General features: G+C 37.7%; 1 protein-coding gene across 2 annotated transcripts in view; it reads left to right on the top strand.

Moving 5' to 3' along the window:
* Positions 1-1,865: 1,865 nt before the first annotated feature.
* glra4a (glycine receptor, alpha 4a) overlaps positions 1,866-23,565 on the top strand; it is an 82,853-nt gene continuing 61,153 nt past the window's right edge. Inside the window, exon 1 of one of the 2 annotated variants that reach the window (XM_047352675.1) lies at positions 1,866-2,268. In XM_047352675.1, coding sequence (XP_047208631.1) covers positions 2,201-2,268 — 68 coding nt within the window. In that variant the 5' untranslated portion in view covers positions 1,866-2,200. The remainder of the gene's footprint in view (positions 2,269-23,565) is intronic. The other variant, XM_047352676.1, reaches the window with a different exon arrangement.

Raw genomic sequence — 23,565 nt, 5'->3', positions numbered from 1 at the left:
AGATGACAGGACGGCAACAGTTTTTCAAATAACCACTGGATACAACCAAGGTATCCAGAATACAATATTTAAATGCATAGCACATCAAAAATCCAAGCAGATGGATACAGCCTCAGTAGACCACAATAGGTTTTACTCTCATCAGTTAAGAGCGGGAAACTTAGGCTACATTTAATTCAAGCTCACCAAAGTTAGACAATAACAGATTGGAAAAACATTGCCTGGTCCAATGGGTCTGGATTTCAGCGCATTCAGATAGTAGGTTGGACAGAAGTTGGCGTAAATTACATGAATGCTTGGATCCATCATGCTTTGTATCAACACTTCGGGCTGCTAGGGAAGGCGTAGTAATGCGGGGGATATTTTCGTGCCACAGTTTTGCCACCCTAGTACCAATTGAGCATTGTTTATGCACATACCTGAGTATTATTGCTAAACATGTCCATCACTTTTCAGCAGAATAATGCACCTTGTCACAAAGCTGAAATCATCTCAAACTGGTTTCTTGAACATGACAATAGGTTCCCTGTACCCAAATGGCTTCCGCAGACTCTAGACGTCAGTCTTAATGATATATGGTAGTATGGGAGTGCTATGATCCTCAGGTGTTTAGTTGTTTAGTTTTTTTGTGTCTCTGTTTCCTTCATTTCCCTGTTGTTTGTGTTAAGGTGCTTCCATTTTTGTTCATTCCCATGTGTGTAATCTTTTTTATTTCATTTTTTTGTTCTTTGTACTTTTAGATTTATTGTGTTAGATATTTCCCTTGGGTTTCTTTGCATCTCTATTCTGCTACTCGGTGTTAAGTACTCCCCTTTCCTCAGCTCCTCTGCATTTCTCCTTTCTCAGCTGTTCTCCATGACCCTCGGACTGTCGGATTGTCCATTACTACACTATCTGCCATTCTCCACACTTCCCTCAGTGTATAAGTTCTCTGGTTGTCATTACTCATTGTTCCTAGACCTGTTTTCCTTGCAATTTCCCCTGTACGTTTTTTACGAACTTTGTTTGCCATATTCTGTCTGCACTTGGGTCGCTTACAAACCGACATGAATATCACAGGGTAATTCTCATCATGGCCTCCCTTGTTGAATCTGTGTACCTAAAAAAGTGGTCAGTGTGTAAATCCTGAACTATTCCTTCAACCAATCCAGGCATATGATGAAGTTTTTGGGTTTCTTTCTTCATCATTTCCCTGTTCATTATGTTCTGTGTTTGTTGCGATTTTAGTTTATTATTTTGTTTATTAGATTAATTAATTCCTGTGTTCTTGGTGCATTTGTATTTTCTCTTTTCAGCTTGTGTTCATTTTTCTCCTTCCACTCAGCTCCCTACTTTCCCTCAGCTGTTTCACACATCTCTTGATTGCCTCTCACCTGTATCCCTTTCATTCCATATACCTCCCACAGTATATAAGCTCATTTATACACCTTATATGGATCCTTCTGTTACCCTCGTTTTATACTTATTTTTCCTGTTGTTTTGCTCTTGGCTCCGCCGTTTCCTCGTATCTTTGTGTTTCTTTTAAGTTTTCAATACATTTTCATGATCGTGCTCCTCAACCACAACACAGACAAAAGGTAATTTGAAGCTTAATTAGGCTTGGGCACCATATTTAGTCAATATATAGAGTCTACCTTCACAAACACAATATGTTGACAATATTCTTGATCCATTACTTTCAAAATGATTTTTATGTCTTTTATTTTACATTCACATACGGCACAGCAGTTTATCTCACCTCATTTATACTTAGGCATCATTACAAACAAGACAGGCTTCGCAAAGAAGAAAACACAAATCGCGTTTGTTCCTTTAAATTTTACCACTTTAAATGTTTTTAAAGCGAGGGAGGGAAATACGGAGAGAAGAAAAGCCAAGCAATGTTATAACACATTCATGCAGACAGTGGCGAGCCGACACTCCTCTTTAACATCAGTAGCAACACGCTGACAGACTGACCAGTTCCCGTTCAGCCGTCAGAAGCAGAGCTCCTGCTGCGTAGATGTGTGGAAGACCCCCCTGGTCTTGGTGGAAGGGGGAGAAGTTCCCTAAAGACGAGCCTGGATTCAGCTGAGAGATGATGCGTTCCTCCCTTAGACGAGTCTGTCAGGTTGCTCTGTGGATTTGTTGATTTAAATTTTATTTATTTATTATTTTCCAAGTTATTCAGCGGGGACAGGGAGAGAATCTGAGCCAGAGGATGCTCCCACAAGTCATTTGGATTCTGTATGTCTTGTCTTTTTGCGTCTTCCAGGGAGGTTTCATCAGGTAAGAAGATCCATCATTTTTTAAGCGAATGGTTCGTTATCTCATTATTTCTGTATGGGCTTGACACAAACTTTTGCGACATTGAACTTAACTGGACCTGCTCATAACCTTCATTTATTGAACATCAGTGCACCACAATAATTTTAATGTATCATAAAAATGTATCCCAGAAATCATATATGGATTTAATGAGATGCCGAGAAGAAAAAATAGAACACATTTTCTTTATTATTTCTGGATAACAGGAGCCAACTTGCGCCCATCTTTTTCCATCAACCTTTTTATACACCCACTAATCTAAACTCCGAATAAAAACAATTTTTTTTTCAGTTGCTGCATCTTGTGGTTTGCAAACGTAAAGCAAACGCAGTTGCTAGAAAGAAACTAAAATATTATTTGTATAAAGAAAAGCTATGTGCATGCTGAGAAATTATGTAGAAATAAAGATTTGAACACTGGTAGACGTATACTCACTGGGAAAATAATGAACTCCATCTCAAACTGTCTGTGCATGTTTTGATAATTACATTTTCTCACCAGAAAACAGAAAGCAAACAAAAAAGTGGGTTTTTGATTGAAAATGAAAATATTAAATTGAAATTCTAGATGTTTTTGTGGTAAAAATGGATGAGGAGAAACTTAAATTTGATTAAATTTTCTTTTATAAAAAACAACAAAATCAAAGGGAAAAAAATGAGTCAATTAGCAAGGTACATATACTGATGTGACGTCACTACCTATACATGGGCATATGTGGCAGCGAGAGTTAATGACACTTGGTCGACAACAATAAAAACTTAATCAAACCCTTCAAAAATGTCGATATTTATTTTTATTTTGCCTTTAATATAATGTTCTTCTGCACAGTGCTACAGCAAGAAAGTCCGGGGTTTGAATCCCAGTCTGTGGACTTTCTGCATGGAGTTTTGTACGGTCTCCCTGTGCATGCGTGCGGTTCGCTCTAGTTACTATGGCTTTCTCGCATAGCCTTTAAACAAGTGTTTTACATTATCTGGTCTCTCTAAATTGCCATTAGAAGTGCATGGTGCATGCTGTGTGCTTCTGTCTTGCCCTTTGATGGACTGGCGACCAGTCCAGGGTGTAGCCCCAGCTCTCGCCCAATAACCACTAGAGATAGGCACCTCAGCCTTGCAAGGGAAAGGTTCAATAGACAATGTATAGATGGACGGGTGTTCTTGCCTAGTGTACATGGTGAAATACAAAAGAAAGCAGCTGCACGAGTCTGCTTGTGCGCACAGGAGAAAGGCACTGAATAATCATTGAGTGGCAGTCTGATATGAGAAATACATTGACCAGCAAATGCTGGGCAGATAACAAGTTGTTGAGGATGGTGCACAACAATTTTGCATGTATTCAATGCACTGACTACAACAGCCTGGAAGGGGACCGCCACAGAGAGCTCAGTCTATGCCAATTGCTCAGGTGAGTGCAAAAAGTTGTAAAACATGGACCTTTGGTTCCATAATCGCAGCTGCATGATCTGAAAGCACACAGGGCCTGTCTATCTGCTGTGATCTCAGCAGATAGACTTGTATAATTTAAAAAGACAAAGCGACCACATGATGGGGCCTTGGGTGGGATGGGTTTCGTGTTTATTGCAGAGGTATGATCTGAAAGGGGTTATTAATACACTCCACTAGGAGGTTAAGCCACAAAAGATCAAAGCTAAATAAGATTGCTATTCACAGAGTGCTTTATCCAAGCATATTAATGGAAAGTTAAGTGGAAGGAAAAAGTATGGTTAAAAAGCTGCACAAACAGCAGTGATAACTGCAGCATTGGGGGGATTGTGAAGACAACACACTGAGTTTAAGGGAGAGTTAAAAGACATTGACTAGAACTGGAAACAGTGCTTTAAAAATGGCTGAAGGGCAAAACCTAATTTCAGCTAAACTGGTTGAAGTTTTTTTTTGTATCAAGTTAAGTGTTCTGTTGCAACAAAGGGCAGTACTTTTTTGTAGACAAACTGAACACAGGTAGCCATGCTTGTTCTCATCATTTAAACAGAAAGTCCTGCAGATAAGCTGTTGAACACTGGCTATTTTAAGGTTTTTATCTGTGCAACTGGTGCATTTACCAACCTGTTGTGTTTGAATTGAAGTTTTCTTAGGGATCATAGGAGAGAAAGGGGCCAGCTACAAACCTTGCTTATATTTCTAGTCTATAGTGTGGATTTGCTTCTGAAGGCAATAAGGGAAAACATTTGGCAGGGTCTGTTCAGTATTTCTGGCTCCAGAAGAACAGGAATGCATCTCTTAATTTTTCTCTTCTTTATTCTGTTCCATTTGTCTTAGCCTATTCTCCTTTCCTGCCTCCCAAACTTCCTTATCTTCTTTATTTTACTCACTTGGTGCCAAAACACTTTTTGTTCACACTGAACACTTTCCTTATTTCATGCCCTGCCACCCTCAGGTGTGAACGGAAGGGAATTAAGATCTGCATAATCCCGGAGCGGAACAGAGCCGTGACTCTGTGAACCCAGAGGCGAGGAGAGCAGCCCTCAGCCCGGAAAGGCAGTCAACTGACAGCACCTCCTATGAGAAATTATATGCACTCCTTCTGGCCTTCCAGCTCACTACATCAGGGACGAGGGAGCCACAGGGAGGCATGGAGCAAAAAGCGAGAGATTAAGGAAGGAGGGCAGGTGTAAAAGACAGGCAGAATCAGACAGAGGTGGAACATGGCAAAATGTTCAGAATGAACTGTGCTGAGATGTATGCAAAGAAGAAACAGTTTGGTACAGGAGGAAATGGGGACAAAGAATGCAATGAATATTACAGGTCGTATCAAAGTTGAAGTGTGCTGGCTAAGAGGGTTGGAGATGCAGACAGGATGCAACAATAATCTGTTTGTGTGTTCTGAGAGACAATGTTGAACCATTCACTTCATGCCGGTTTCAGTAGACTGCTAGCTGAAAAGGAAAACCTGAATCTGTCTGACTTTCTCAGTCTATTCTGCCACTCAGTTGATTTGTTTGAAGAGAATCTCTGCTTGAGACATAAGAGCAGAGAAGTTTAATTAAAAGTTCTGAATTACTTTAGAGAGAATTGACACATACTGGTTAAATTAGCTGTAATTTCCTATCATATTCATATTTTCCTTACTCCGTATTGAATAAAGTGCCAATCTGCTCTGACAATATGATTGTACTAATATAGTAAAGTTTAATGGTGTGCTCTATTTGCAATTAGAAGTTGTAAAAGCAAATATAAAACACCAAAGAAGGGAAATTCTACTTTCCACTGTCGCCACATGCTTGCTCGGTATAAAAGATTGCTGCAAAGTTAACTGGCTGGGTTTCCTGAGATAGAAAACATTTTGCGAACTGGCATAATAAACTGAACTTGACATCACTGATCAACTAGGATCAAATTAGAATGTGGAGAATTGACTTTAAATCTGACTGAATGATTGCATTGACCTAACTATATATTTTTATATAAAAATTTGATTTTCTTTTGGAAAGTGCCTGGATACATTCATTGTGAATCGGCTATACATAAATAAAATGAATTGAGGAATCCTCTTTGGAAAGTTAAAATTCCAAGTGTGCTTTTTTTAACTTTTGAATCAAGGGTTGGTACTTTGAAATCTCTATGGGGTAACATGTTCCTCTATTGTTTGAACATATTAAACTGGGAAAAATATCTTTGTATCAGGGAACACTGTAGTTAACTTGTTAACTGTAGTTAGCCTGGTCACTGAGCAAATGAGCAGTTTACCAAATGCCACTGGTTTTCTAACTTGGCGTTAGGTGAGAAAGAGGTTAACTTGGGTTTGACATCACTTCCAGGTCAACATTTCTCTACAGATGGTTAGCCATGTAATATTGCATATTCTCAAAAAATGTCTGACCTACGATAAGCCAATGGTTTTTATCATCTGTTTTTCAGATATAAATTGTATTTTACAAACCCTTTGTAAGTTGAAAACAGTTGAAAAATATCAAACAGGTGGTGTCCATGTCAGGACTTCTTGACAAAATCACTATTAATTTAGTTTCTATGGATATTGTTATGATTTTAAAAATAATTACTTATTGAGTTTTGCTTTTGATGAACATACATTTTTCTTTTGATTCCTTCTTGTTCCCTTAAAGTAGTAATTTATTCAACCGCAGTATAAAATCAGCAATACAGTGTAATTCAATAATGTCTTGAAAACAAAATACTGAATTTATAATCAATTACAAAATGTATTAAAATATAAAAAAAACTAAATCACCAAATAAACAAATAATTTATAAAATGTCAAAATTAATAATTGTATTGACTAATAATAAATGAGACCACATTATTTTGACCAAACAAGTTTGCTCTTGTTTTAGGGCACTTCACTTAATCTTAGTGTTTCCATACAAATGAAATGGAACTACCAACTGAAATCCAGGTAAGAATATTTCTTTGAAATTAAAATCTCTTTTTAGGAGATACATGGGGAGACCTGGCCTTGAAGAACCAGGACTTTTCTCCAGAATTATTTAAAAGATGAGGCAGAAACTTGTCAAGGAGGTTGCCAAAAGGCTGGAAGAAACACCGAGGGAGCTACAGGGCTGGTTCTGTAGTACCTGTGACAAAAATCTCCTGTATTCTACATATGTCTGGTCTGAAGATCAGGGTTGCAACATGAATGCATTTTCCTTTAAAGAAAACATCCAAAATTTACTATAACCTCCCAAAGCATTGTGGGAGAATGTTTTATGGTCTGATGAAGCTATAGTTACAATTTTATGCAAGAATTCCATAAGGTATGTTTGGCACAAAAACAACATTGAACGGGTTACTTTTCTTCAGATGGAACTGTTTTTGTTGTTGCCAAAATTGATTGAAATAAGAATATCGTGATTCAAAATATCAATCAGTTTTGGCCTTGAATCTTCAGTTGTTGGCTCGTGCTCAAACCAAGTATTAGTTTGAATGTGTTCACATTTAGATTCATTTGCATTTCAGTTCAAATGTACAAAATAACCTTATTTGTGGAAAACTTTATCTCAAAAACGCATTTACGCAAAAACGCATTTATAAACGGGTGCCGTACCTTTACATAAACGAAATAGCTCAAGTTGCACATCTTGCCGCAGTGTGGGACGTTTATTAAAAAAATAATAACACTAAAACTTTCAAGTATACAGAATTCAGAAGTATGTGAACTTCACAAGAGCTGAAGGACAAACTGTGGAAATGTGTCCACGCTTCCTGGTCATCAGCTATGTATCTGTTCATTGATTAATTGGGAGGGAAGCATGGGATTGCCTTGGAATGAAAGACGGATAATCTCAACAGGCATCCCCGCTGTCCTTGCCTCTAGGCAGTGAGAGATCATGAGTCAGATCTGAAATGGGTTTATCATCCCATTGAGCTGGGAACTCCTGAGCCTGATGTGTGCTTTCTTCAGAGAAAAGCTGTCCTTGGGCAAGCTTTTCTTCTTAACTGTAAATGTAAATGCTGAAGCTAACTTTTCCGCTGATTAAAAACCCAACATCATCACATTTTAATGAAATATGGCCTTGGAGAGAATTGCTTTAATTATGTTACCGACATCTTTAGAAATCATCAGTAACAAATGTGCTAACCCAGCAGAGGGCATATTCTTTTTAAAGAGTTTAACTACATTCTAGACATATGATGTTTCTAATACTTTTACACTACAGAGAATTCATTTTTGTATGCTACCTCCTGGCCTTCTAGAAAAACAAAGCCTAAATGTATATGTGTCTTTGGAAAGCTCCTTCAGATTTGTACAGTTTGTGCCTGTCTATTATTTAATTGGAGTTGTATCATACTGAGCAATTTGACCAACAGTGGTTTTGTGCTATATACAGTACTGAGAGTCACAAATGAAAAACACTGCTTATGGTCTTCCTTTTACAATTATTCAATAAAGGAAACTTGTAACACGGTTCAACACCTATAATAGTGCAGTTTATTTTCGTTCTTTGTGAAATTCTTTTTGTGCGTAGATGCAACAGTCTTTAGTCTCTTGACTTTTTCTTAGTTTTCTTTATGCTCAGTTTATTCATTTGTATGTGTCAAGTAATTTAACAAACAAAATAAGTCAGGCAATCCACAGAAAATTCTGAATTACTTCTAGAGAAATCCTCATTGAAATATAACTCAAAAAGCAGGAAGTGCTCATTTACTCCCTTTGGGTGTTTTTATATAACATCAAAAGAGTATCATTCTGAAAATAAATCTTTAATTACATTTTTATTACATTTTATTAACAAATAGCATGTCAAAAATATATATATTCTTCTCAATAATCAATGGAAAAATAGTTATTTGCATTACAGTAATCAACCTTTTTTTATCAGTTGCTGACCATCATTTTGCATGTTTCCGTTGCTATTTTGAGTAGTTTTAATTTAAATTTAAATTTTGTGGCACTATTGGCCTTTATTTTGATGGTAGACTAACAGGAAATGGGGGAGAGAGAGAGGACATCTGTGTCAAGCACTGTAGCCTCCACACATAGGTTGCTTGCTTTAACCCTGTGCCACCGCCACGCCTGGCTATTTTGAGCTCTGAGCAAAGGTCCTAATTAGTCAGCAGATCCAAAAGAATCACATGTAATAAAATAGGGTGGAATATAAAATTAAATATAAAAAAATAATATAATGTTGAAAAACAAAATACATGATATTTATACACTTAATACTTAAGTCCAAACAAATATGACTTGATACACAGTAGTTAAACACATGAGTAGGAAATTTTTATAAACTCAGGTGAAATAACATTTGGGTACAGATGAGGGATGTTTTGACCACATAAAACAATTCACTGTAACTCTTAAGACAAAATTCACACCTCAAATCATCCCCTCTACATCCCATTCAGGAACAAATTCCTCTCATAAAGCTACCAACCCCCCACCATCAGATCCTCTGCCTGCACTAAAGATCTCAGAGGAAGAGGTAAACAGGCTCTTTCAGCGCATGAAAACAAAGAAAGCTGGAGGACCTGATAACGTCTCCCCATCATGCCTGAAAGCCTGCGCACATCAACTCACTCCGATCTTCACAAGGATCTTCAACAAGTCACTGGAGAAATGTGAGGTCCCCTCCTGCCTCAAACGATCCACCATCATCCCGGTTCCCAAGAAACCCACCATCATCCCGGTTCCCAAGAAACCCACCATTGTAGGATTAAATGACTACAGGCCTGTAGCCCTAACGTCTGTGATCATGAAGTCCTTTGAGCGGGTGGTGTTGAAGCACCTGAAAGACATCACAGGCCCACTGCTGGACCCCATGCAGTTTGCTTACTGAGCAAACAGGTCGGCAGATGATGCTGTCAACTTAGGTCTACACTTCATCCTGCAACACCTCGACCATCCAGGGACGTACGCCAGGATCCTGTTTGTAGACTTCAGCTCGGCCTTCAACACTATCATACCAGACATTCTCCACCAGAAGCTCACACAGCTCAACGTCCCAGCCTCCACCTGTCAGTGGATCAACAGCTTCCTGACAGACCGACAGCAGCTAGTGAAACTGGGGAGCATCTTCTCCCGATCCAGATCAATAAGTACTGGTGCCCCGCAGGGGTGTGTTCTATCCCCACTCCTCTTCTCTCTGTACACAAATGACTGCACCTCATCGGACTCGTCCGTAAAACTCCTTAAGTTTGCAGATGACACCACTGTCATTGGACTGATCCAGGACGGTGATGAGTCTGCATACAGACAGCAGGTGGATCGGCTGGTCCACTGGTGCAGTCAGAACTACCTTGAACTCAACCCACTCAAGACTGTGGAAATGGTGGTGGACTTTCGGAGAACACCACCCCCATACACCCCCCTCACCATCCTCAACAACACTGTATCGGCCGTGGACCACTTCAGGTTCTTAGGAACCACCATCTCTGAGGACCTGAGATGGTCTTCACACATAGACACTGTTCGAAAGAAGGCCCAGCAGAGACTGTACTTTCTGAGGCAACTCAAGAAGTTCAACCTTCCACAGGAGCTGTTGGTCATCTTCTACACTGCCATCATTCAGTCTGTCCTGTCTTCATCCATCTCAGTGTGGTTTGGCTCATCCACAAAACAGGACAGGTCCAGACTGCGACAAATAATCAGGACTGCAGAGAGAATCATCAGGGCTGACCTTCCCTCCATCCAGGACTTATACAGGTCTAGGGTCAAGAAAATAGCTGCTAAAATCTCTGCAGACCCCACACACCCTGCACATAAACTGTTCAGAGCTTTACCTTCAGGCTGCCGCTACAGAGCACTGTTCACTAAAACCAGTCGCCACAAAGACAGTTTCTTCCCCCAGGCTGTTTCTCTGTTAAACATTTAATAGAGTACAAAACAATAGCATACAGATGTTGCAAATGTACCTTTTTTATTAGATATGTGTATATTGTACATTGTAAATTGTAAATTTGTATATTCTGTAATGCAAAAACAGAACAATAGAGCAAAGTGTACCGGAGGCAAATTCCTTCTTTGTATGTATGAACTTGGCAATAAAGCTGATTCTGATTCCGATTCTGAAAATATAAATCATGTAAGGGAGACTCTAGACTTTTTGTGCAGTAGCTTGTGAAAACTGAACCATAGGTTTAAACATTCTCTGCAGTTTAACTGACTTAATTTTCTCAGAAATAAACTGTTGTGACAAGAATTTAAGAGTAACTGAAATCAAACCCACAACCTTCAGATTGAAAGACAGTTGTGCTACCCAATGAGCCACAGTCTCCACAATAGTGCAAACAATAAGTCTATTCCAGGGGTCTCCAAGCTGAGGCTCTGGGGCCGCCAGTTGCTCTTTGGACCTTCCACAATGGCTCTTAATAACTTCAGCTAAAAATTATAAAAGAAAATAATGTTTTTAAATATAGATGTAATAACAAATGCAGGTTTTAGCATTTTTTTAATTTTTTCATAGAACAATTGAATTGAATTGAAATTTAGTGTCAACTGAATGACTCTTAAAGTCCTATTTTATTAGATCTATTTTTCTTGTCATTAGGTTAGAAAATATCTGCTTTTATTTACATAATTTTCCACAAACATCAACGTCCCATAGAAGAAAATAACAATACATTTGTAGTAGATGTTTACCAAAGATTAAAAGTTTCTTTTTCAAAAGATCACGTAACTTTTGGGGCTCTAAACGAGCTTTATTTAGCTGGATTGAGGACAAAAATGGCTCTTTGGATTGTAAAGGTTGTAGACCTAAGGTCAATACCCGTTGGCACAACCATGCCATCACAGACGTAGTCCTGGAGTGTGTGAATAGATGAGAGTGGTCAATTCCATGAACATAAATTCATATTTCAAAGGCTCAAAATCAGTTTTAGGTGTTTGATCATTTTTCCCAACATGAAGATGATCTGTCTGAAACGATCTTGGGGAAATACGATCAGCCTTTTTAGCATAAAGTCTGATAAAAAATTGGTGTTATTACAGATGCACAGAGAAGTAGACTGGTGACCGAGTCTCAAAAATGTAATTTTGTTTCTTGATGAGTAAACTGAAATCTGGGGATGCACAGAATTGTCGAAGAAGCCATTTAAAAGGAAAATGTATGGTTGGTAAATGTAATTTTTTACATGCAGAGACATGGACATGGTTCAATTGGGCTGCAAGAGAGCCAGAGACAAGCAAGACTTTCTGTTTTACCTCTTTTGAACTTTCATCCTGTCTGTCATGTAACATGCTGTAAATGAAAACAGATGCATGAAGACTTCTGTTTTGGTAATGCTAGCTATGTTTTTAAATGATAATAATTAAAAAAAATATTCAAAATGTTAATTGCAACCTTGTCCTTAAAAAACATTAGTAAAACCCTGATTTACAGGGAAAATTAGTGTTTCATTGCTGGTAATATGTAAAGTTCAGAAATCAGAATGGGCTACAGTTGGTATCAGAAGGTCAAAGCTTCACAAAAACTAGAGATCAAGTTTTGTTGAGCAAAATATTGTTTATCTGCTAAATCCTAAAATCCTTCTTGACTCAGCACATCGAAATAAACTCTAAGCTTTAGTTTATTTGTAAAATAAAAACCGTCTAAAACTGGATTTTGTGCCTGAAATGTTAAATCTATGCACGACATAGCCCATAGCAGCACTTTCCCTTGAAGAACCCACTGAAACACCTGTTAAACCGCAGAGGGAAAAAGCTGTTTCTCACAGCAAACACACTGGAAGTAAACACAATTTAGCCAAGATATAAACCTCCAACACTCGGTTACTGACATAAGACACAATCTTTCTGGAATGGGTTTAATTCAATTCTGATAGTTGTCCCAGCTGGCATAGTAGAATCTGCTCTCTAAAGTGATATCTGGAGGCAATAGGAAAAAGAGGTTTTACAAAATATTCATTTTAAACAACCCATATTCCAAGGAGTTGTCATAAAAACAACATGTCCTCTGGCTTTCGCATCTGAAGAAAATATAAATTTAATGTGAAACCTTTTGCATATTTAAAACAACCACACTAACTGAAACTGAATCAATAAACAGAGCGATTATTTTGTTGTTGCCAGAGCAAACATGAATGTTGCTTGTGTGTGTTGGTGATTTCACCTTGAGTTGCACTCTGACTTTTTCCTAAAATGCAGGAAACTCCCTGCACACTCAGCGATACACAGGAAGGAGTCCTGGCACAAAGGAAGAGTAGAAGAAGAGCAGAGCAGATGGGATGTTTACGTGACTTAATGACTAAAAAATGAGCCAAGTATAAAGAGGGGAGTCGAACAGACGGTTTGCTCTCCGCAGCAAGCACAGCTTCAAGCAGTCCCGGTGTACTTATCAATGAAGCATAACAACTTGAGACATGAAGAAGATTCATCAAAAGATAAAGAACAATTTAGTCTGTTTCTGCTTCTTAGCTTTAAAATCCAGATAGGAAATGTGGAAGATCTGATTGTCTCTCCTTCCTTAAAAAAAGTTAACCTTGTTATGCTGTCTGCTCATTCTTTTAGGAATGTATTTTTATATTTATTTTTGATTTTGCATTGCAAGAGTCTGTGCTGCTCAAAATAAAAGTCATTACTTACTTCAACTAACATCCCTTTTTACTTTGGTATCAACCCGCAGAAATACGCCACTGAGTGTTGTATTAAACACTCCAGACGCATGGGAGGCAGTGTCCTGCAAAAATTAAACCTATGTCAGCCAATCAGAATCCTTCTAAACAATCATGACCTCCTGTTTGGTATAAAACATGGTGCCAGGAGGTTCGTTTGTGTGGACAGAAAAAGAAGTCTGAACCAATGTAATCAGCACCTCTGACAGCATTCCCTGCACTGTATTGCCGAGTCTATAAACAATGGTCGCACATTTGACGTCAGCGCCGCAATATTTGTTGCTGACAGGGATGTACCGAACAATAAAAATCCATTTAATCATGCACACACGCAGGCTCGAAAACATGTTTTTTTTATTTCGACTTTGGCTGGAGTTTTCATAATTATTCATTTTAAGTGATGTAGAACGAAGTTTATGTGTGATGAAAGGTCAAACCTCATAAAAGGTTATTCGTTTTCCCAGATATCTGCCTACGTGTAGACAAGGTCTGGGTTTTGGTTTCCATTTGTCTGTATTTTTGATCACTTCTGAGTTATTTCTAACTTTCTGAGTTTCACTTCTATTATTATTATCATAGTCTCGCTAAACTAGTTCATTCCTTTGTGTTCAGTTTAATAGTTTATCTTTGTGTTTTATTCTTCGTGCATTTGGATTTATTTCTCTCAATTCAGCGTTCCCCTTGGTTTTAAGTTAATTTGTGTCTTAATTTAGATCCCTGTGTTAATTAGTCTACCTCCTTCAGTCGCCCTGCTTTCCTTTTGCCTCCTGTTACTTCCTGTTTGCCTGTCTGTTCCTCCGTTGCTCCCGTTACCCTGCCTGTTTGTCTGCTTGTGCTCCTCGCCCTGTTCTCCTTCTATTTCATTATTAATAAATCTTTATTATGCCTATATCACATTCCCGTCTATGCTTGGGCCCTACTCCAAACATCGTGACACAAGCAGCCTTTAGTAAAAAAGGGATTTGTGAGCACACGTATTTGCTCTCTAAACCTAATCCTAATCCATGACAAGATCGAAGCGCCTGACACAGATCGGCCCATTGCTCCGGTGGACATTACATTTGTGATTGGATTTATGAGGAGGTGACAGCTTACTGATGGGGTTCGGTGTTAGACTGACACCTTGGGCTAAGAACTGTGAATGATTGTTTTCTGCTCATTTCAGCAAGGCCAAATATGATTCTTTTCAGTTTTTGGTATATGAAACAGACTCTTTTGCACTCCTACAGTTGATTTTACACATCAGTTGTCACTGAGATAATTGTTAATGGAGGATTGATTGCCAGATTAAATGCTTTTTTCTATTTTATTTAATTTTGTTGTATTTATAGATATTTTAGGGCAAAGATGATTATTATAAAACAAAATAATCACAGATTACAACATTTGGGAGGTCCAAAAAAGTGTGTCTAAAAAGCCATATAACAATGTCCAAAAACATGAGGAACAAATAATCTCCTTAAATGCTGATTACCTCCAATTTGACTTTATTCACTTAGATATCCAAGAATTAAATGATACATCCAAGAATTACAACAAGAATTAGAATATATCTTAGATAAATCTAATACACAAAAGGTTTCACAAATCACAGTGTTTTAAATCATCTGTAACCAGTGTAAAATCTTTTAGTAAAGGTTTGAGTACTCTAAGTATTGCTGTTTCCTGTTGGACCCCATCAAAGGGTGGACCAAACCTCCAAAAAACATTAAACTTGCACGTTTAAGTATTTAACAGATGGAAGAAAGGTTTTAAAAATAATGTGATTTCTCTGTTCAGTGTAAAAGAATTGAAATCAAGTTAATTGTTTCAGGTATTTAAGGCCCATATGCCTTGAAAACAGTAAAGTAGCCCTTTAGCACCAAATCTGACAACCAGTTCATTCACTTTGTATGGTAATATTTTTCTGATACTCCCATCACACTGTTGCATGTCTGCCTTTCATTTAAATGGCATACTAAGACTGAACACCACAGTAAAATAAATAATTTGACATTAAAATCACACATTTGACACTGTAGCAAAGACAGTTTCATCACAAGATTAGTCAGGCTGACTGATATTTTTTAAAAGGCTCAAAACTGTAGCCCACACACATTATTTATACTGTACACCACTGCTACAAAATTCAAACTACGGCTCAAATATTGCTGTAATCACCCAATAATAAAAGTATATGATCTCCCTCTACACTAAGCTGTCTGCACTGCTTAAAATTTACTCACCTAGAATGCCGAATGTTCGAAACTGAAAGTGAAACTAACAGCTTGACCTGTTTATTGGTTAATTTGACAATTTTCTGACCACTTGGAGGTCCTTTTAGAAATTTAATTTTCAGGCAATCCTTCAGTTTGAAGACAAAAGTAAATTAAATAAGATAGTGACACCATTGCAAAAAGTAAATGAAAGATGCAGCAGAACACTGTAAATTCCACACCCTTAATCCAAAAAAAGACACACTACGCATCAAATGCGCCACACATACTTCCAAGACATGCCAGGACTTGATGTTCCACAAATTCCCTTCCCTCTTTCATGTAACACATGTTTTGAATACAACCTACATTATAAGACCAGAAACAGTATGACAGCAGATTCACAGTATTTATGAAATGGTCTTTTCTGCCTGGTTGCTATTAATTGTTTCTACCAAGTACTTAAAATGCTGCCACACAGATGACTGACAAGGTAGAGGGCTTCTTCAAGGCTAATTTAGCCAAGGCAAGTTCTGCTGACAGCAGCTGAAGAGCACTTTGCAAAAAAGAATTCATGTCGACGAGAAATTTGATCACAATTCAAGTTTATCTTGTGCCATAAAGTAATAAAGTACTGTATTTTTTAATGAAATTGAACTGAGAAAATGTTACACACCTGCTTATGTTTTCAATAAAGGGCATCTAAATTAATGCTAATTTAGAGAGATATTCTGCAACAGTGTAAAAAACCAAACTCACAACTTGATTTAATCTTCTAGAATTTTGGGGTTTTTTCAACAATTGTGCTAAATATAAAGGGTCGGCAGGTAATAGCTGGAGGAATGGTATATGTCAAGCTGGATATCATACCTTTTTTATAAAATAGCCCTTGCATCATAGTCTATAGGTTTTTTTCAGGTTTGTATGTTACTTTTCTTTTAAGTTATTTTCATTTCTTTCTTTCTTCCTTTCTTTCTTTCTTTCTTTCTTTCTTTCTTTCTCCATCCTGCTCTCTGCAAACCAGCTGTTGGTCCTAAGTTGCTTTTAAAAGGTACATTTTCTATTTATTTTCTTTCCATAGTGTTATTTTAATAAAAGTCAGCCACTACCAACTTCCCTGAAAGCCATGACCCAGCGAATAATAAATGCATAAGTAAGCATAGCTGATGTGCATTTGCTCAAAGATCATCTTTACAGACATAAAACTGTTAAGCTAAGGTTTAGCAGCATAGTTCATTGGGGAGAAAGATGGACCATCAAAACATTTCAGACAGGATCCAACAGTTAGTTGTATTTTCATCAATTGCCTTTAATTCAACATTATTTTGACAGTCCTGCCATTTTTAAAATTAAATGAGAAGTAGTTAGAGTAATTGCAAGAAGAGCACAGTAACAAAACATTACAGTGAAAGATAAAGTGACAAATACCAGAGTTAGAAGTATTAAAGATATGACATTTAATGTTTCTAACACTGAAAAGAATTTCTTATTGCCTAAATGTGCTTAAGAAGATTTTTGCAGTTTTCCTTGGGGAGGATTAAACCTTATTGTTTTTGGGTTAATCTCAGATCTCAATAAGAGTTAAAGACCTCTGGCAAACCCCACATTAGATCTGCTACCTCCCCAACACTAATGAGAAATTAGACAAAGTTATCTAGTATGACAAGAGAAGGATTAGGATCTGTTCTCATGATTATATACAGGGATTAAAAGAAACAAGAAATTGCATATATTTAATTTCTTTGTATCCAGCAGACAGACTGCCTCAAAGCATTCAGTTGGCCAGATACTTTATTTGGCCTCTTTCCCTTATTTTTTAATCATTGATGTTTCTCTCATGCTAGTCCTGTGTAAATCACAGAATATAGCAAGCAACAGGAAGAAAACTTGTCTTTCATGTTTGGTAAAGCCGTTTTTAAAATATGTTTCTAAAATCATTTCCTTTCTGTATCATGGCGAGACTAAATGATTTAGAGTATTTAACCAATGCAAGAGGGCTATCTTGTCTCTGACAATGTTTTTTTTAAACACGTTCACATATTTTTACAATGATACATCCACTTTTTGCCAGGAAAGGTTAAAGGACATGCCAAGTCCTTTAACCTCATTACAACCTACAAAGAAGGAACAGAGCTGTGTCTGCCCTAAATGCTAGCGCAAAACACTTGGCTTAACGTTTGTATTTACAAGCACATTTTGTACATTTTCTAAATTATCCTACTAAGTTGCACATTTCTTTGAATCTCAATATGCTATTTTTAAAAACTGCAGTATTTTTTGTAATCTTGTAAAATTGGCCTTACTCTACAGTCTCTTTTTCTATTTGTTTTTAAAGCTTTGTGTGTATCTGCATGCTTCCATTTTCCTTTCACTTAACTGTTGGTACACCTGAATTTTCTTAGGAAGGGACAATAGAAGATATTTCTATTCTATTCTCTGATGCCACTGCTACAAAACAAAGTGATGTTGAGTATTTTAATTAATCATTCTGATCATAATCATTGTCTCATGATTCATTTTTAGAAATATGTGCAAAACAAAAAAAACAGGAAACAGGAAATTTACAGAAATTCATGTTTTTATCTCTGGTAAAATGGTACAAGTAGATGTGGTATTTAAGCAGAACTGACAATATAAGTATGGCCTTGTGTAAGAGCCAAAACAATGCATCACGTGGTATACCTCCTCGGTATCTAAGAAACAAAATATGTGACACAGTGGTAAGGTAATGCAATTAAGTTGATATCTCCACTCTGTTCGGTGGTTGCAGATTAAAATGGCCACTTATTGACTAGAGCAGCACTTTGGCTCTGAGGTTCGCAACCTACAATTAGAGACAAGAAGTGGGGAAGCATTATGAAGCTCTACATCATGTCATTATTTCTCCCCAAAGGGCCCATGGTGATGAAACTTCACTTTAAGCATGCAGAAAAAAATGTGTTCTCTGGAAGCCAATCCTGATGATTCACAGTTGGATAAGAAGAAATGTATGTCATGTACTGTAGTCAACCGCAGATCTGCTCTAACTGGATAAAAAAACGTCATTAGCTTAGTCAATGAATGACTGTTCTGTAATCAGTACATCATTTCGTACTTCCAGGCAGAGGTAGAGCTAGACTTTTTCGTTGTCAGTCATTTTGCTTGACAGGGTAAAATTAATCCGGTCATAATCTATTTTTACCTGTCACTTTTAAAACGATAATAATAAAAAATACAACAGCATTAATTTTTATTCATTTTAATTAATAATCAGTCCGAACATGCTATACAGGGAAACCACATCAACCAGATGAATACAGTTAACTTCTTCTTTGAAGTGACAAAAAACACTGACTGTGGTAACTATTACATATAAACAGTGAATTTAATGATTGCACTTAAAATATGAACAAATCACCTGCTGTAACCTGAACGCACAGTCTCTCAGCTTCCTCCTGAAAGAAAGTTTTTTGAAAATGTTTGAAATCAATTTCTCCAATGGGGGGTTTTCATTGATGTCACTGAAGTCGCCGGTCCGCCATCTTGGATGTCTTCATATTGCTTCAAGCATTTCACAACATTGCATCCTTTTTCAACCATGAATACATATTTAGAATCATTACAGCCTCCTGATAAGCCCATGTATCTCAAGAAAATTGAGGTCATCAACAAGATGGATCCATATATACTGCCTATTGGTTTGTTTAGGGCAAATCCAGATGATTGGCCGCACAACTATTTTTTCATAGCCACAACATAGGCAAAAATCCATACGTTCAATATTGCCTTTTATTGGATAATTGCATAATAGTTATATTACTAGATAATACATTTACAGCATAACAGTAAAGTTAAATTGCAGCCTACATCTAGCTGGTCAAGGCGTGAGAGCACAGCTTATTGAAGTAGGTCACAGTGCTGAGTGCTGCCACCCAGCTCAGAATCAACTGATCAGCTCACGGTCTTGGCAGACTACTTTCCAGAATATTATTAGAGTAGACGAACATTATTTATTTACCTGTCACAAAATGTGCAGATTGACTAGAAAAGAGCATTTAAAGTTTTCCAGAACATTCCAACATTTAAAGGTTCACAGCCTACAACAAGAAGCCTTTGACATAAAAAAAATCCCAGAAGTGAGTCTTTGATGGACCCAGTTATTTATTTTTCCTTTTCAGAGCATCAAGGATAATTCAATTCAATTCAGTTTATTTATATAGCACCAATTCACAACACATGTCATCTCAAGGCACTTCACAAAAGTCAGGTACATACATTCCCATTAATCCTAATCATTGAACAGTGCAGTCAGATTCAGTTATTTATTCAAATTGGATAAAACGTTTTGCTGTCTAAGGACACCCAGCAGATTGCATCCAGTCAGAGATTTGTAGCAGTCACTCCTCCTGGATGAGCATGTAGCGACAGTGGACAGTCACTGGCATTGACTTTGCAGCAATCCCTCATACTGATAATCTTTGCATCTCCAGAACACTTTCCAGCACCATGAAAACTACAATAAATAGATGCTCATTCGGTGTTTGATAAACAAGATTTTAAACATAATGATTGTGGTGATTGCAGTGCATGTACTGGTTAAATACCTGTAGGACCCCCAAGTCAATGATCAGGCCAAGTGATGCTTCAAGGTTTGTTTAATAAGCAGATTCACGTACCAGTAATGGGTGTTTGGGGTTCTACAAAACGGAATACACAAATAAAATATTTGTGTACAATTCATTGTAATCACAACTTCCTATATTACATGAAATATTACAGCCACAAGCTGTATTGTAAGCTTAACCGATTGACTGAAAGGCCTTTATTTGTAGCCTGAACTGAAGGAAATATACAGTGTTATCATTATTCCGGTCCTACGTTTCAATCACTTATGATGTAGAGATCAAGTTAGAAAAAGGCAACTAAATATAATAAAGATCACCAACTCAAACTAAAAACAATTTTTCCAATATCTTTTAAGTAAAAACAGCTAACAGAAAATGGACAGAACAACAAACCTAACTAACAAATTATCCTTATAAGACAGTTAACACAACTCACCAGTCTTATGGACGCACACTCTCAAAGATACTATATAAACTGCTTCTAAACGCGGCTTCTGATGATTCTCACTGTTAACTTAAACACCATTTGTTTACATCTGTTCTTACTCTCAAACGCTGTGCCCCCAGTGGCAATCTCAAAAACTGCATCACCGTCCTGCCTTCAGAAAGTAGCTTTACATAGTTATAAAATGCAAAATAAAGGCGAATAAACCAGATTTCAAGTCATAAAACCAAACACTTTTATATAGAATAACATGCAATGTTCCTCACAAGTAAACATAAGAACAATATAAATCTATAACATGACATACCTCGCTTCGCTAGCCAAGGGTGCTAAACTTCTGCAGACATGTAAATAGTGGGTCTCTGGTGCCCTCCCTGGTGGCGCCACTGGTCCAAATCTGCCCTGGATATCTGATTCAGCCACAGTAGTCGACACTATGTAGTGTTTTTCTTTTCTCACACGGATTTTCTTTCACGACTGGCAGACGAGAGGATGAACATTAGTCTTGACCACCAGGTGCAGCACAACCCACAATTAAGCAAGTTTTCCCCATAGTTAAATGAATGGTCCGTAGTTTTGCTTCACTGATCACGCTAAAACAATGAAAGCAGGCTGCAGCTGCCAACCAAGATGCCGATTGCGAAATGCGGTCATGTGCCTGCGACATCATGTAACCCCCCATTGAAGTGATCAGAGGTCTGCTCTTCGAAATAAGGACTTTCCTGATCTAGCAAGCACTCTCTTCAGCGGGAGGAAGCAGCAAATTAGTTAGCTAACTTGCCACCAAGTGGTAAGGGGTGTGAATTGGAATATGTCCAAATGACTGATGGCCATTAGCCAAGCCATTCTCTTGACTGCATCTGCCATTGTATGCAAGAGAGCGGCAAAGGAAAATAACCAAGGGTAGCTCCACCCAACGCGCGTCTCTCCACATTTTGCTCAGACACGCTTCTAGAGCGTTTTTGACGCGCGTCTAGAGCATTTGACTTCAAAGTGCACAAGCGTCCAACTTGAGGTGTTGGACGCCTTTTTGGCGCTCAAATCGGCCTGAACGCACCATTTGCAACTTTAAGAGAATTTACTGCCCTTAACTAATTTCAGTGTTTAACAAAAACCAACTAACTCTCATGACTTATCAAGGAAATTACTTTTAACTGAACCCCAGGCCTCCTTTCCATTTTGTTTTTAGCTAAGGCACTTGTAAAGCAAGGTTTTTATAGCTATTTAAAAAAAAGTAAAAACAACAAACAATAGAAAGTGTAATAGTTTACTAATGGTTAAGATAAAGATTAAAGTTAATACTAGTTAATGTCTACTTACTATTGACGAGAGAACTATATAATTTTACAAGGACATAAATTATTATGAAGAGCCAGCTGGAGAGACTGAACTTGAAAAGGCTGCAGGTCAAGCTGGTGTCAGTCCTGGGGTACTGAAGGCCTGTGCAGTACCTGTTCCAGTACCAAAAAAATCACCCATCAGTCCCCAGTAACTATAGACCTGATGCCCTGACATCCCAGATGAAGGATCTGGTTACACACCAGTGTGACCTACCTGCCGTTTGCTTTCGCCACAGAGTTAGAGTTGAAGACGACATGATACACTTGCTTTAACAAACCCACTGCCATCTAGACAAAGTATGCAGCACTGTGAGGATCATGTTCTTTGATTTCTCCAATGCATTTAACACAATTCAACCTGATTTGCTTTTTTTAGAAACTCCAGTAGACTCAACAATCACCTGGATCACTATCTACTTGACAAATGGACCACAGTTTGTGAGGGTTGTGTGGCTAACCAGGTGTTCACGAGCACCACAGGGGACTGTAATCTCCCTATTCCTTTTTTACTCTTTACACCTCAGACTTCCAGTACAAGACAGACTACTGTAATCTGCAGTAATGCTGAGATGACTCTGCTGTCGAGAATTGAATTGAATCTACAAGAAAAATAATTTCATATCTAATCTTCACATTTGACAGTTGCTATTTTATCTAAATTAAGGTAATTCAAAGATTCTTAAAGGTATTAGTTGTCTGTTTAACTCGCATGTTAAGAGTACGATTATTTTGAGGGTCTAATCGAGAGATTTACGACCCACATGAAAATCTAATGTCTGGGCCTAATCTTCAATGTGCTTTGGCCCCCACAATGGATCCGTCTGCTAACCGGTAACTCCTAAAATGGCAAGCAGGGCTGGCCTCTTCTGGGACTGGCTTTTGGGATGTCTAGAAGTGACTATTTCACAGGATAAAAGCAGCATCACACACAATTTTGATATAATAAAAACTCACAATGGAACCTTATAAAGATTAATTATGGATTTAAAAAGAAACCAGAATGATGTAAATTAGGTATTTGTAAAAACTTGAAATTCTTTTATATTTTATCTTCTTGTTATATGCATATTAAATGACAGAAACTGCAGTCTATTTATAAAAAGCCTCTGTTGCTCATGTATAAACCGTGATCTGCTCAAACATGCCACTTTACAACATTCTGCTCCCTCGTACAGAGGAAACAGTGGACTTGCTTCTGTCAAAAATGAAATCCAAAACAACAAATTGTTCCACATCCTCCATTTTACCTTCAGCCTAAGTCATGCATGAGCGGCGAAACAGAATCTGTCGGATGGTAAAGGGGTCTGGGAGTGGTGAGAGGGGATTATAGCTGTGTTTGTCCGATAACATGTTGGTAGAGAGGGTCTCTCCTCCTTCAGTGGTATCAAAGGAGGGTGGTCAAAATGTGAAAATCCTCCACACACAAAACATTTCCTTGTTAAATTAACCTTAAATCTCACTCAGAAGGTATCACATACAAAGGGTAGCAATTCACATTCAAAGTAAGTGTTTTGAAAGGAAGCAAAAAGCTTTGAGACATTTTATGTCCATGAATGCTCTGCTTATTGCCAGCTGGACATCCTGTAGGTGGGAATTATCTAAGACTTTGTTGTATAAGTGGTCTCTTTGCTGTAAGTGGTGAATATTTGA

The sequence above is a fragment of the Girardinichthys multiradiatus genome, chromosome 23 (genome assembly GCF_021462225.1).
Source record: "Girardinichthys multiradiatus isolate DD_20200921_A chromosome 23, DD_fGirMul_XY1, whole genome shotgun sequence".
In the NCBI taxonomy this organism is placed as follows: domain Eukaryota; kingdom Metazoa; phylum Chordata; class Actinopteri; order Cyprinodontiformes; family Goodeidae; genus Girardinichthys; species Girardinichthys multiradiatus.
Note: the sequence above shows the minus strand (reverse complement) of the source record. Positions and strands in the feature narration are given on the sequence as shown.